General features: G+C 44.5%; 1 protein-coding gene across 1 annotated transcript; it reads left to right on the forward strand.

Moving 5' to 3' along the window:
• Positions 1-7,440: 7,440 nt before the first annotated feature.
• Positions 7,441-14,855, forward strand: LOC101730355 (SLAM family member 5). The gene is made up of 6 exons (XM_018096953.2): positions 7,441-7,676; positions 10,074-10,391; positions 11,523-11,777; positions 13,410-13,523; positions 13,606-13,661; positions 14,168-14,855. The coding sequence occupies exons 1-6, from the start codon at positions 7,631-7,633 to the stop codon at positions 14,297-14,299; spliced, it is 921 nt and encodes a 306-aa protein (XP_017952442.2). The 5' UTR covers positions 7,441-7,630; the 3' UTR covers positions 14,300-14,855.
• The last annotated feature ends 641 nt before the right edge of the window (positions 14,856-15,496 follow it).

Raw genomic sequence — 15,496 nt, forward strand, 5'->3', positions numbered from 1 at the left:
TATAATGGTCTGGATCCCCTAAAGCAGACGTGGATCAGAGAGAAGACTATACCTGATACCCCTGTCAGTACTGTGACCCCTTCACTAAGGCAGCAGAGCCTACAAAGGAGACTACTCCCCACTGTCTCTCCTGGTTGGAGCCAGAAAGCTGCGTTTTCTAATTAAAGCTGACTGTCTCGCTTTCCTAGAAAGTGATATAACATATATCTATCCTGCACTTACTAATCCACATATTCACGTAGTCCCTGCTCTCCGACTTCTCCAAAGGTAATAGTCCTTCTGGGGTAAAATGGCTTACTGGGGCCCTGTTGATCCCAGGCTCAGCAGTACATCCACCTGGTACAACAGATGCAGTAAAAGAGGAAGCTCCGCCCCTTTGCTTAACACAATATAAGTGTGAAAGGGATTGGTCTACCTATGGACCTATAGGTCCCTAGAGTTCCACAGAACTTGCTCAGCACTGGACCTTCCAGGGGAACAGGAGAGACAATCTAAGTAGCAAGATAAAGTGGGGCGGTGACGGCCAACAATCTATTTCTCTAAGCCAGTGGTTCTCAACCTTCCTAATGCCGCGACCCTTTAATACAGTTCTTCATGTTGTGGTGACCCCCAACCATAAAATTATTCCTAAAAACATCGGAAATATGTGTTTTCCCATAGTCTTAGGCGACCCCTGTGAAAGGGTCATTCGACCTCCGAAGGGTTGAGAACCGCTGCTTGTTCAAAAGAAACCTTAGATTCTCCAGAAAATTCCATCCCCTTCCCAGGCTGGTCCTTCCAAGTACGTTTTGGCCATGCCTTGTTATGCTCCACCTTGCCCACTTTCCCATTGGCCGTGCCCCAATCATGGCCCCTGCTCCCAACTCTAAGGTCATTTCAGGAGGTTTAGGCCAAGGTTAATTTTAATTAGGGAGCAAATGGGATGTGGGAGTCTTGGTTGTTCCTGTGGGAAACCTGGAGAGGTTGGGCCAAAAGCAAGTGACGTGTCCGAAGATATTTCAGTGAAACTAGAATTATCTAGATCAGTGCTGTCCAACTGGCGGCCCGCGACCCCCCTCTGTGTGGCCCCCCACCTGTCTGGCTGCTTTGATGGCTTACTCTTGTGTAAGATTTAAATGGTATCAGTACTGAGATTAACTGCCCCCCTGCATGGTTCTCACCTCAGATTCAGGCTGTAATCCCTCTGCATTGTTTAAACATGTAATCCCCTGTACTGTTCCACCTTTTAGTTTCTGCATTGTTCACCCCCTGCAGTGTTCACACCTCAGGCTCAGGCTGTAATCACCCACATTGTTCCTCTGTTCACACCTCAGGAGCAGTAGAAACCCACAAACAATCCCTGCACACTACAAAAAGAACATATACTGAGGTGGCACTGCAATCAAAAAGTTTTTTAATATATAGTTATTGTGCAGACTGTAGGAGCAGTGCCAGCATTGTGTCACTGTAGGCTGCCTGTGTGTGCCATACACACACAGGCAGGGTAGGGCAGGCAGAATATGACACACACAGGCAGCATAGGACAGGCAGAGTATGGCACACACAGGCAGGGTAGGGAAGGCAGAGTATGGCACACACAGGCAGGGTAGGGAAGGCAGAGTATGGCACACACAGGCAGGGTAGGGCAGGCAGAGTATGGCACACACAGGCAGGGTAGGGCAGGCAGAGTATGAAACACACAGGCAGGGTAGGGAAGGCAGAGTATGACACACACAGGCAGCGTAGGACAGGCAGAGTATGGCACACACAGGCAGGGTAGGGAAGGCAGAGTATGGCACACACAGGCAGGGTAGGGAAGGCAGAGTATGGCACACACAGGCAGGGTAGGGCAGGCAGAGTATGGCACACACAGGCAGGGTAGGGCAGGCAGAGTATGGCACACACAGGCAGGGTAGGGCAGGCAGAGTATGGCACACACAGGCAGGGTAGGGCAGGCAGAGTATGGCACACACAGGCAGGGTAGGGAAGGCAGAGTATGGCACACACAGGCAGGGTAGGGAAGGCAGAGTATGGCAGGTTTTTACTGTACTACAATCATTAATATGGTTATGGTCATGTGATAACACGGGTGTGGTTTCAAGTGGGTGCGGTTTCAAAAAGGGGAGTGGTCAAAACTGGCTTCCATTATCGGCACTCCACCACGTAGGTCGGAAAAATTTCCGGTCCTCGGTACCACAGAAGTTGGACAGCACTGCTCTAGATGTTCAGAAGTTTCCTGTATAGTGATGAGCGAATCTGTTCCGTTTCGCTTCCCCCGAAAAATTCGCGAATTTTTCAAATGATCTGTGAAACGGCGAAAATGTTGTGCGGCAAAAAAATTGTCGCCCGCGGCTATTATTTTGTTGCGCGGCTATTATTTTGTTGCCCGCGGCTATTATTTTGTTGCCCACGGCTATTATTTTGTTGCCCGCGGCTATTATTTTGTTGCCCACGGCTATTATCTTGTCGCATGGCTATTATGTACTGTGGGGTAATGAACCGGGGCAACTGTAGGGCTCCCCCAGGGGACACAAGGGGGAGGAGCCATGAACTGAACATTCAGTCAAAATCACGTCAGGTTTTGGGTACAAATATGCATTTCACATAAATCTCTCTCACGTTCACAGTAAAACGGATCTGTTGCTGACAAGGTGTAACTAATGGTGACCGGTGTGTCATCTCAAAAGTGAGAAGCCCGGTGCATGATGGGAATTTGTGGGGAAGTGGGCAGATGGGAGACCACAAAAGTAATGATAAATACTGTAATAAATGGTCTCGCTCTGCCCATGTGTAACTTCATTATTCCTTAATGTAGCCTATAATTATCATCATGTCGCTCTAAAGTGAGGTTTTCATTTTATTTTTGTAAATCCTGAGCTAATTCTAATGGGCCCATTGGTCAGGGAACAGATCGACCCCGGCATATCATTTCCATTATATTGTTGTGCATGGAGAGCTTTATACTGTAGCTAAACCATTGGTGCTAGTAGATATATCATCATATTTATAGATATTTATATATGAAATAATGTACCCCCTACTGTAAATTATAAGGATATTATAATAACAACCAGGGAGAAACAGCAACTCTACAGGTGGAGCCAACAGGGGACAGAGAGATTGCTTGGGCTCTTGCCATCGGTAGGAGCAAGTTTTTGCCATAACAAAACCAAACAGGGGCTTACCATAAAGTGGGAGGATTATGGGCATGGTTGGTTGACAACATTCACGAGGTCCCTGCTCCCCAACTTCTCCAAAGGTAATAGTCCCTCTGGGGTAAAATGGCTTTACTGCACTAGAGTTCTCTATCAAAAGAAACAGGATTTCTTGTCTCCTTTTGTGACACATGTTCTTCTTTGTCAGAATTTCTACTCTCAGAAAAATCCCTCAGGGCACAGGCAGGAGTTTGCTCAGTTTGCTCCTCTCTCCCCCTCCCTTCTCCTGCTCCCCCTCCCATCAGAATTCACTCCCCTTCCCATCAGAATACACTCCTCCTCCTATCAGAATTCACTCCCCCTCCCAACTCTGTGTAATCTGAGCTACCAGCAGCCAGAGCTGCAGCAGGAAGCTACTGAGACCAAGCTAAAATGGCAGTTGCTATCTTAAACAAACAGAGGGATCTTCTAGGGCTGTTACTCAGGTATGGTAAAGCTTTCTGCAGAATAAATATAGGGTTCTAGGAATGTCTTTCCTTCTCCTGCCACCTACCATTGTGATCAATTTTTTTTCCCACACACGCAAATTTCTATAAACATGCCCCTTATTTGGTAAAGATTATGTGCGCTAACAAAAAAAAACCAACCCTGAATAATTTGTATTAATACCGCTTGTCCTGTCTTGAAATCTGCCTTTACGGCTTTCAGTGGAGCTGAAAGAGATGCCCTTAGTTCTTCAGAAGGATTCCGAATGAAGAAGCTTCCCCGCAGCTTCCCCAAAGCTTTCTCACAGCTTCTAATGGGCTATTTATATATTATTACACAACTGTTATATCCTTCCCTTAGTTCCCCGTCTGCAGTTTAAAATATCCTGCACTTTACACCAAGATCTTCCTGTTTGTCACAGGCAAATAAGTGCCGGCTCTTCTCAATTGCCACAGATGATATTGAATCATTGTGTGTGAGTCCTACCCGAAGGCATGGGCTCTGATGCTCATGTGTCCAAGGCATCAGCCAAAAACAGCTTGGGCAAGTAGGACAACCTTTGCCAAAGCTAGGGTAAGATCCACCAGGTCGTTGGACTCCCCTTCACCTTGCAGCTAGGGTAAACCCCACCAGGTCATTGCACTCCCCTTACCCTTGCATCTAGGAGTAAACCCCACCAGGTCGTTGGACTCCCCTTCACCTTGCATCTAGGGTGAGCCCCACCAGGTCATTGGACTTCCCTTCCCCTTGCATCTAGGGTAAACCCCAAAAGGTCGTTGGACTCCCCTTCACCTTGCATCTAGGGTAAACCCCACCAGGTCGTTGGACTCCCCTTCGCCTTGCAGCTAGGGTGAGACCCACCAGGTCGTTAAACTCTCTTTCCCCTTGCATCTAGGGTAAACCCCACCAGGTCGTTGGACTCCCCTTCGCCTTGCATCTAGGGTAAACCCCACCAGGTCGTTGGACTCCCCTTCGCCTTGCAGCTAGGGTAAACCCCACCAGGTCCTTGGACTCCCCTTCGCCTTGCATCTAGGGTAAACCCCACCAGGTCCTTGGACTCCCCTTTGCCTTGCATCTAGGGTAAACCCCACCAGGTCGTTGGACTCCCCTTCGCCTTGCAGCTAGGGTAAACCCCACCAGGTCCTTGGACTCCCCTTCGCCTTGCATCTAGGGTAAACCCCACCAGGTCGTTGGACTCCCCTTCGCCTTGCAGCTAGGGTGAGACCCACCAAGTCTTGGCCTAGGGTCAAGCCCAAAGGACTCCAGGTGCTTTACTAGGTTGTGGAGAGGTAAGAATGAACCCAACAAGGCTCAATCGAACCAATGATCCTGACCAGGTCGTTGGACTCCCCTTCGCCTTGCAGCTAGGGTAAACCCCACCAGGTCCTTGGACTCCCCTTCACCTTGCATCTAGGGTAAACCCCACCAGGTCCTTGGACTCCCCTTTGCCTTGCATCTAGGGTAAACCCCACCAGGTCGTTGGACTCCCCTTCGCCTTGCAGCTAGGGTAAACCCCACCAGGTCCTTGGACTCCCCTTCGCCTTGCATCTAGGGTAAACCCCACCAGGTCGTTGGACTCCCCTTCGCCTTGCAGCTAGGGTGAGACCCACCAAGTCTTGGCCTAGGGTCAAGCCCAAAGGACTCCAGGTGCTTTACTAGGTTGTGGAGAGGTAAGAATGAACCCAACAAGGCTCAATCGAACCAATGATCCTGACATTCAAAGCAGCACCCAACTCTGCCCCACCCTACATCTCTAACCAAACTGCTTGTTTTACGCTCCTCTACTGATTTGCTCCTCAATTCCTCGCTCGTTACCTTTATATTACCTGTATATGCACATTCAAGGCACCCGCTTGACTTCTATGGACCTATAGCAAATGACCTCCATAATTTAGGGCAGATCAACAATTACGTTTCGTTCCCTTAGCAGTTAAGGAAAATAATATGGGAAATGTTAAATATTCTTGTGTATATTATATACTGTATATATAACAAAAGGAATAACTTGCTGCCATAGATGTAGGGTCTACACAACTGAGCCAATACTTAGGTTCATGTTCTTATATTTCCTCACCCAACCATCAATTATTATTCATTCTCCAATTTCCCAGGCGAGGATCAAACCCCAACTAGGTGGCTATATCTATTATCTCATTGGACTGATAACTTCACCCCTGATATTGGGCTTCATATGGTGCTTTGTGAGAAAGAGGAGGAAGAGACCAGGTGAGTAGAAATTTAATGTGGATCTAGTGGCTGGAAGTAAGAGGGGTCCTTGAGTGGGACCAAGGGGTCAATGCTGCTGAGACCATTATCTTTCTGTTCCAGACTATGAGAACCAGAACGTAGTAGAAGAAATGGGAGCACAGAGCGTCCGACCCCAGGTTCATATTCCATGGATATAAAGTAGCTGTAAGGGACTGGGACTGGTTGAGTTTAAGGTGGAACTGTGAATACAATCGGGGGTTCGGGGGACTCCATTCAGGTGCCATTTACTGGGCACAGATATTATATATATCAGATATACCCAACTTCTCATCTCCTCTGTATGAATAACCATTAGAAGCCTTAGGTGGCATCTCAGGGAATATGAAGAGGAAGAAGGCGGCACGGCCATTATATTTACTATCTTAACTATTCACACCCCTCATATAGATCTTCCCTCATTTACATCATTGCCTAGTTACTGGGATTTATAAGGTTAAATAATTCAAAGCCATATTGTTGTTTCTTATAGATAATAATCTGTTTCACATTAAAGGAGACAGAGAACGAGAGAAAGAAACCCAGAACCCAGAATGAGAGGAACAAGCAACAAACAAACCCGGAACCACTGTATCAGCAGCTGACGAGCTCCTTTATTGAATATGATGTCATCGGGAGATAATCATAATGATGTCATCGGGAGACAATAATAATGATGTCATTGGGAGATAATCCTAATGATGTCATCGGGAGACAATCATAATGATGTCATCGGGAGATAATCCTAATGATGTCATCGGGAGACAATCATAATGATGTCATCAGGAGATAATCATAATGATGTCATCAGGAGACAATCCTAATGATGTCATCAGGTGATAATCATAATGATGTCATCGGGGGATAATCATAATGATGTCATCGGGAGACAATAATAATGATGTCATCGGGAGATAATCATAATGATGTCATTGGGAGATAATCATAATGATGTCATCGGGAGACAATAATAATGATGTCATCCGGAGATAATCCTAATGATGTCATCAGGAGACAATCATAATGATGTCATCAGGAGATAATCATAATGATGTCATCAGGAAATAATCCTAATGATGTCATCAGGTGATAATCATAATGATGTCATCGGGGGATAATCATAATGATGTCATTGGGGGATAATCATAATGATGTAATGGGAAATTTGCAATAACGTAAATGTTTCTTCTAAATGAAATTAATAAATGAGTTTACTAAATGCATTCATCTTAATAACTATAATAAATATAAAATATAAATGCAGTTTTGAAAAGTATAGTTTCTATTGATGACAGTGAGAAGAACAATATTAGTACAGGGTTGAGGGGTAGTAATGAGCGAATGTTTTAATCAGGCAAAATTCTGCCTTTCACCATCTGCAAATTCACCGTGTGGGGAATAAAATGAATTGGGACAAATGCATTCATGGGGGTAACACAACAGGGCACAAATTACCAGCATTGCTCACTATCGGCCTTATTGCCCCACAGTATGGAATTAGGGACAAACACTGAGTTATAGGGCGTTTTGTCTCACAGTAAAGATGTTTTTTCTCATTTCTGACAGCTGATTGGCTCTAAAGCTTTGGGGGACACTGTATCTCACAGATCTTAAAAACATCCAGTCCCTTACGCAGTGTTATTACAGGCGACCACTTTGAGGTGAGAAGAGCGAGAAGCCCAGAGCATGATGGGAAGCGGGAGGGAAGGAAGTGGGCAGATGGAGTCCAGCAGAGCAGAGATACTGTTATACAGCTCAGAAGGAACATGTCTCTGGGTTACTGGAAGCTGCTAGCCCTCACTCTGCTCCCCTGTAAGTGCTCTCTCCCTTATTGTCTCTGTGAGTGTGTGTGTGAGTGAGTGTGTGTGAGTGTGTGTGTGTGTGTGTGTGAGTGTGTGAGAGAGTGTGAGTGTGTGTGAGTGTGAGTGTGTGTGAGTGTGTGTGAGTGTGTATTTGAGAGTGTGTAAGTGTGTGTGTGTGTGTGAGAGAGTGTGAGTGTGTGTGTGTGAGTGTGTGTGTGAGTGTGTGTTTGAGAGTGTGTAAGTGTGAGTGTGTGTGAGTGTGTGTTTGAGAGTGTGTAAGTGTGTGTGTGTGTGAGTGTGAGAGTGTGAGTGTGTGTGTGTGAGAGTGAGTGAGTGTGTGTGTGTGTGTGAGTGTGTGTGAGTGTGTGAGTGTGTGTGAGTGTGTGAGTGTGCGTGAGTGTGTGAGTGTGAGTGTGAGTGTGTGAGTGTGAGTGTGTGAGTGTGAGTGTGAGAGTGTGAGTGTGAGTGTGTGAGTGTGAGTGTGAGAGTGAGAGTGTGAGAGTGTGAGAGTGTGAGAGTGTGAGAGTGTGAGAGTGTGTGTGTGTGAGAGTGTGAGAGTGTGAGAGTGTGAGAGTGTGAGAGTGTGTAAGTGTGTGTGTGAGTGTGTGTGAGAGTGTGAGAGTGTGAGAGTGTGAGAGTGTGAGAGTGTGTAAGTGTGTGTGTGAGTGTGTGTGAGAGTGTGAGAGTGTGAGAGTGTGAGAGTGTGAGAGTGTGAGAGTGTGTGTGGGAGTGGGAGTGGGAGTGGGAGTGTGTGTGAGTGGGAGTGTGTGTGGAGGGAGGGGGGGGCAGAAAATCATGCATTATATGCTTCCTAATCCTGCAAAAGAGAACAATATAAAGGGGAGTATATATATTTTATATAGAAATTAGGATTAGTTTACCTTGATTTAACTCTTTTGTACAAAACATTGGGAGATATTATCCTACTCCGGGGAGCCATAATTAATCCTCTTATTATTATTGTGTTACAATGGAAAATTATGCGACTACAGTAAAACAATGCCCCTAGTGGCCAAATTATTGAGAACAATGGGGAAAATGCATGCTTGGCTCTACTGAGCTATAACTTCAGTGGTGTCACTATAGAGTGGGGGGGGGGGGGGGCCCGGGGGAAAGGGATCTGCCCCCTCTATAGCCGCTCTCCTTGCCGAAGTAATGCACCCCCACTGCTTAATTATTGTTAAAGGGCGTGTATAACATAAGAGTAGGCGGGGAAATGGTGCCAACTAAGTACCTGTGCATGCCGGGTCCTTCTAAAGATTTTCTTGCGGTTGGGCCCGACGCATTCTCAGCATGCCTCTGTATAACTAATAAATAAGGTATAAATGAGTGTAATTTATGACTATACCCAAGGTTGTGGGTGCTCTGAAACGGACACAATAGAGGGCACACAATTCATACGGGTCCCACAGTGTTAGTCCTGCCTCTTCGGACAAATTTGCACGTAAATGACCCCCTGTATAAATTTATATTTAACCTCTATTATTTTCATGTTATGGAGCAGAACCATGATTATCCAGCTGGTTGGTGATGGGAGGGGGGGGGGGGTGTTCCCAGTTGGTACTTCCATTACCCCAGAGGTGAGATTCCCATCAAAACCCTCAGCAACTTGGGAGCGAGGTGGTGCAATGGGTGTTTCCTTGTAGTGCTGGGTCCTGGGTTCTATTCCAGCCAGAGCATTGCTATACAGTCTGTGGGTTTCCTTCTACTCCCCCAATACATCCACGTGGGTTATTTGTTCCTGGGGATTGTAAGCTTTACTGGGGCAGAGACTAATAGGAATGATGGCGGTGGGATATGTTGGCTCTATATAAAGGGCAAGAGCAAATCTATCACCCCTTCCCTCCTCTCTAATCATTACATGATCTTTTCTAGAAATGCTTAGGCCTACAGTGAAATCCCATAATATCCAATTAGGACAGCGGACCTGTGGGTCGGAAACCCCTTTGGGGGTCGAACCCTTTCACAGGGGTCACCTAAGACTATCGGGAAACACATATTTCCGATGGTCTTAGGAATCATTTTATGGTTGGGGGTCACCACAACATGAGGAACTGTATTAAAGGGTCGCGCCATTAGGGAGGTTGAGACCCACTGAGTTAGGGGCTCCAGCTATGTATGTTGTTCTCCAGGCAAGGAATGCAGATAAATTACCAGCACCCTAAGCCCACCCTATAGGTTCTGGAGGCGGCAGAGAGACAGAAACCTATAGTACATTATTCCTTGTGCCTACTAAATATCCTCACCATTCATTTATGGGCTCATTCCTACACCAGATCTGTGCCTTATGGCTCACACTTACACAGCTTGGAATGTTCTGGTTGAACTACACTCGGCATCTGAGTATTGAAATGATGCACATCGGAATAGCTGTCATGTATGTTTGTGTTTGCCTTTGTGCTATCAGGCAGTGTGTATGCAGGTTCCTGTGGGCCCATCCGAAATATCACCAGGAAAGTGGGAGGAACAGCGACTCTACCGGTGGAACCAACAGGGGACAGAGAGATTGCTTGGAGGTTTATCATTGGTACCAGTGGGAATCTATTTGCTGAAACCAAACCAAACTCCCCTATCAGTCTCAGGGATTCTCAGTACCAGGGGAGAATAGACAGCACCACTGATGGCTCCTTAATCTTCACTCATCTAACCAAGAAGGACCAAGGGACCTACTCTACAGACATCCCCCAAACAAACTGCGATCAGTACTACAGTCTCAGGGTCTATAGTAAGTCTGTATTCTACTCAATTACCAACTTCTTACCCCACAACTCTTGGTAGCACAGCCCTGAGTCAAGACCTAGAAAGGGTGGGGCTTACCAAAAAGTGGGTGGGAAAGAGAAGATGATGGGCCTGACTGTGTAACAGGAGGGGCCAGAGTTATTCAGGGGCGTTGCCTACATTTCCCATTTTTCACAAGGGCAGTTGGGTTCCTGCTCACTAACAGGCTGGAGAATAACTACTGTTACAAGGAACAAAGAATTATTTGACTTATAAAAGCTTTTATTTCCAAGTTTATTTGTTGTCCAAACCTGAATAGAAGGTTTTTTCCTCCTAGGTGGCGCATAGCAGGAGTTTATGGAACCTAAGGGTTTTGAAATTCTTTTTAGAATGATATCAGGTTTGCCTCAGTGAGGGAAGGTGGGGGGATTGGTTGCACCATAGAGGACTGTCTCAATGCTTTGGGGCCTGCTCTTGTAGGGTTGTTGGATATAAAGCATGGGGGGAACCTATTGCCCACTGGGCAGGACCCAGCTGGGGCAGGTTGTACTGGGGGTGGGAATCAGTTGCAGGATGAGGAGGCAGTCGGTTGGGTGACAGTAAGTGTAGGGAAGGGGAAAGGGGAGGCTGCTGCACATTGGTACTAATAACAAAGTTAATGGTGGATGGAAAACCTTTAGTGTAAGAGTTCAGGGTCCTGGGATCTTGGTTAAACTGCATGAAACAGGGGTAGGTTTGAGTAAGAGTAGATAGGGATGTAGGAATAGACTGGGATGGGACCAATGGAGGGTGCAAGGCCTGAAAGGAGATCCCTTAATAAATTCAACCTGCCAGGCAGGACTATAAAGAGGACTTCAGTTTGCTTGGAGTTGGATCTCCCTGTGGACCTTTATATCAGGTCTATACACTCCTATAACAACCTACTGTAACTAGGTATGTGGGGGAAACGCATCCCTATTAGGTCAATTTGAGTGGAGTAGAACATTCCCAAACTGAGTGTTAGCCTATTGCACTCCCAAAGCCTTTCTATTGCCCCACAGGGCCTAGAGAGCAGAATCTCAGTTATATTGCAATAATTATAGGGACTGATTGTAGAACTGTTATATGTTGCACTTTATTGATTCTGTTTTGCATGTAGAACCCCTATTGGCTGAGGACATAGAGATCCATCACAATAGGAGTGGGAGTGGGAGCTGTAACATTATATTAGGCTGCACAGTAAATGAAGAGGATGTGACCATTACCTGGAGTCATACAGACAGGACAGACACAGAGGGGCCCGGCCCTACTCTCCATATCTATAATGAATCAGATGGGGCCTATACCTGTACTGCACGCAATCCTGTCAGCAGTGCCTCTAGGGGTCTGGAACTTTCCGATATCTGCAATAAAGGTGGGTTGTTTCTACACAAGGATATGCCAGGTATTGGTCATATAAAGCCCTACCTACAGTAAAATAATAATTTAATAAATCAATGTTGCTATGTTGCGGTGATATTGTCTAATTTGCTATAATAAATATGCTCCTTAGTGAAATCCACATCCAACCCTGTCATAAAATTGATCTGTTATATCTGCCGTTACAGTTTCTAGTAGAGGGAACTTCTAATCTTTACTTTCTATAGAGAAAAATCATTCAAACTGAACATCCCGAGATGAGATTTCTTCTACACACCCTGAGATGAGCCTTCTTTCTTCTATATATCCCGAGATGAGCCTTCTTTCTTCTATATATCCCGAGATGAGCCTTCTTTCTTCTATATATCCCGAGATGAGCCTTCTTTCTTCTATATATCCCGAGATGAGACTTCTTTCTTCTATATATCCCGAGATGAGACTTCTTTCTTCTAAACATCCCGAGATGAGCCTTCTTTCTTCTATATATCCCGAGATGAGCCTTCTTTCTTCTATATATCCCGAGATGAGCCTTCTTTCTTCTATATATCCCGAGATGAGCCTTCTTTCTTCTATATATCCCGAGATGAGCCTTCTTTCTTCTATATATCCCGAGATGAGCCTTCTTTCTTCTATAGATCCCGAGATGAGCCTTCTTTCTTCTATATATCCCGAGATGAGCCTTCTTTCTTCTATATATCCCGAGATGAGCCTTCTTTCTTCTATATATCCCGAGATGAGCCTTCTTTCTTCTATATATCCCGAGATGAGCCTTCTTTCTTCTATATATCCCGAGATGAGCCTTCTTTCTTCTATATATCCCGAGATGAGCCTTCTTTCTTCTATATATCCCGAGATGAGCCTTCTTTCTTCTATATATCCCAAGATGAGCCTTCTTTCTTCTATATATCCCGAGATGAGCCTTCTTTCTTCTATATATCCCAAGATGAGCCTTCTTTCTTCTATATATCCCGAGATGAGCCTTCTTTCTTCTATATATCCCGAGATGAGCCTTCTTTCTTCTATATATCCAGAGATGATGAGCCTTCTTTCTTCTATATATCCCGAGATGAGCCTTCTTTCTTCTATATATCCCGAGATGATGAGCCTTCTTTCTTCTATATATCCCGAGATGATGAGCCTTCTTTCTTCTATATATCCCGAGATGAGTCTTCTTTCTTCTATATATCCCGAGATGAGCCTTCTTTCTTCTATATATCCCGAGATGAGTCTTCTTTCTTCAATATATCCCGAGAAGAGCCTTCTTTCTTCTATATATCCCGAGATGAGCCTTCTTTCTTCTATATATCCCGAGATGAGCCTTCTTTCTTCTATATATCCTGAGATGAGCCTTTGTTCTTCTATAGATCCTGAGATCCTGAGAAGGTGAACCTTCATTCTTCTTAACTCAAGAGTTATCCTTGGTTTCTCTTAAAAGAAATGGAGAAGCCTCCTACTTATATATCTGTGCATCATATCCTTCCTGATGTTCCTGTCTGCAGTTCTCACACAGCCAACCCTTTATAACTGAAATCTTCCATTCCCCTTACTAACTTAATTGTCTCTCTCTGCACTCTGTACATCTATAAAGCCCCTTTGAGACCATCATTATTATTTTCCAATTTTCCAGGCACGGATCAAACCCAACTAGGTGGCTATATCTATTATCTCATGGGACTGATAACTTCACCCCTGATATTGGGCTTCATATGGTGCTTTGTGAGAAAGAGGAGGAAGAGACCAGGTGAGTAGAAGTTTAATGTGGATCTAATGGCTGGAAGTAAGAGGTGTCCTCCACTGCTGAGACCATTATCTTTCTGTTCCAGACTATGAGAACCAGAATGTAGTAGAAGAAATGGGAGCACAGAGCGTCCGACCCCAGGTTCATATTCCATGGATATAAAGTAGCTGTAAGGGGTTGGGACTGGTTGAGTTTAAGGTGGAACTGTGAATACAATGGGGGGGGGGTTCGGGGGACTCCATTCAGACACCATAAGATAAGATATATCCCACATCTCATCTCCTCTGCATGAATAAACAGTAGAAGCCTTAGGTGGCATCTCAGGGAATATGAAGAGTAGGAAGGAGGCACGGCCATTATATTTCCTATCTTAACTATTCACACCCCTCATATAGATTTTCCATTTTGCCATTGACATCAGTGCCTAGTTGCTGGGTAATTGGGACCATAGCAACTGGATAACAGGTTCACTTCCAAATCAGAGCAGAATATGAAATAATTCAAAATCCTAAGAATAAAAAAAATAACAAGAATTTAAGAATACCAGCGGGTTCATGATACTAAATGATCATTTCAAGTCCCGCCCCCCCAACAATGACCATATTCTTGTGTCTCATAGAGAATCATCTTTTATTTTTACATTAAAGGAGACAGAGAACCAGAGAAAGAAACCCAGAACCCAGAATGAGAGAAACAAACAACAAACAAACCCGGAACCACTGTATCAGCAGCTGACAAGCTCCTTTATTGAATATGATGTCATCGGGAGACAATTATAATGATGTCATCAGGAGATAATCATAATGATGTTATTGGGAGATCATAATGATGTCATCGGGAGATAATAATAATGATGTTCTTGGGAGATAATAATAATGATGTCATTGGGAGATAATCAATGATGTCATTGGGAGATAATCATAATGATGTCATAGGGAGATAATCATAATGATGTCATAGGGAGATAATTATAATGATGTCATAGGGAGATAATCATAATGATGTCATAGGGAGATAATAATAATTATGTAATCGGGAGATAGTCATAATGATATAATCGAGAGATAATCATAATGATGTCATCGGGAGATAATCATAATGGTGTCATCGGGGGATAATCATAATGATGTAATTGGGAGATAATAATAATTATGTAATCGGGAGATAGTCATAATGATATAATCGAGAGATAATCATAATGATGTCATCGGGAGATAATCATAATGATGTCATGGGAAATCTGCATTAGCTTTAATGTTTCTTCCAAATGAAATGAATGAACTATTTAATGGAATAAACTAATCTTGACATAATAAATATGAATGTAGTTTCTGATTGTAGAACTTGTCATTTCCATAAATTGCATACAGAATGCGGTGTATAGGGATGTGGGGTCCCTGCCAATGAGAGAGGATCTTTCATTTACACAGTGAAACCTCCATTTTTTAGTTCCCTGACTTTAAGTTTTCCTGCATTTTACACATTTTTTTGGTCCCGCCCCTTTTATAATGAATTTCACCGAGTACCCTGGTTTTACAAATTGTTTTCTGGTATTTTACATCAAAATGTTGTGCTGATGTTCCCCAAAATGGCTGCTTGTCCCCCTATTAGTGAGATTAAATGGTCTAAACCACTACGGAGATCTATACTTTCCCATGGTCCAATGAGCCTCCGCCTCATACAGTCATGTACAGATCTCTTATTGGCTGAGGTTGCACATGTGACTGCCAGAGAGCCCTTGCACCCCCATATAGTGTGACATTAATGCCCCCCATAGTGTCAGGTTAATGCTGCGCTGCCCAGTAGCAGTAACCTATACCAACCAATAGGATGCTTGCTTTTAAACAGGGGAAGCCACATAGAGAAGCAGCCAAGTCCCTTTCCCACGTAATTTTTTTCATGTGAAATGCGCAAATTCACCATCCATGCCCGGAGATACATTTGGCTCATCACTATTCATATTAAGTGGCCTATTA

This window comes from Xenopus tropicalis, chromosome 8, assembly GCF_000004195.4.
Source record: "Xenopus tropicalis strain Nigerian chromosome 8, UCB_Xtro_10.0, whole genome shotgun sequence".
Lineage (NCBI taxonomy): Eukaryota > Metazoa > Chordata > Amphibia > Anura > Pipidae > Xenopus > Xenopus tropicalis.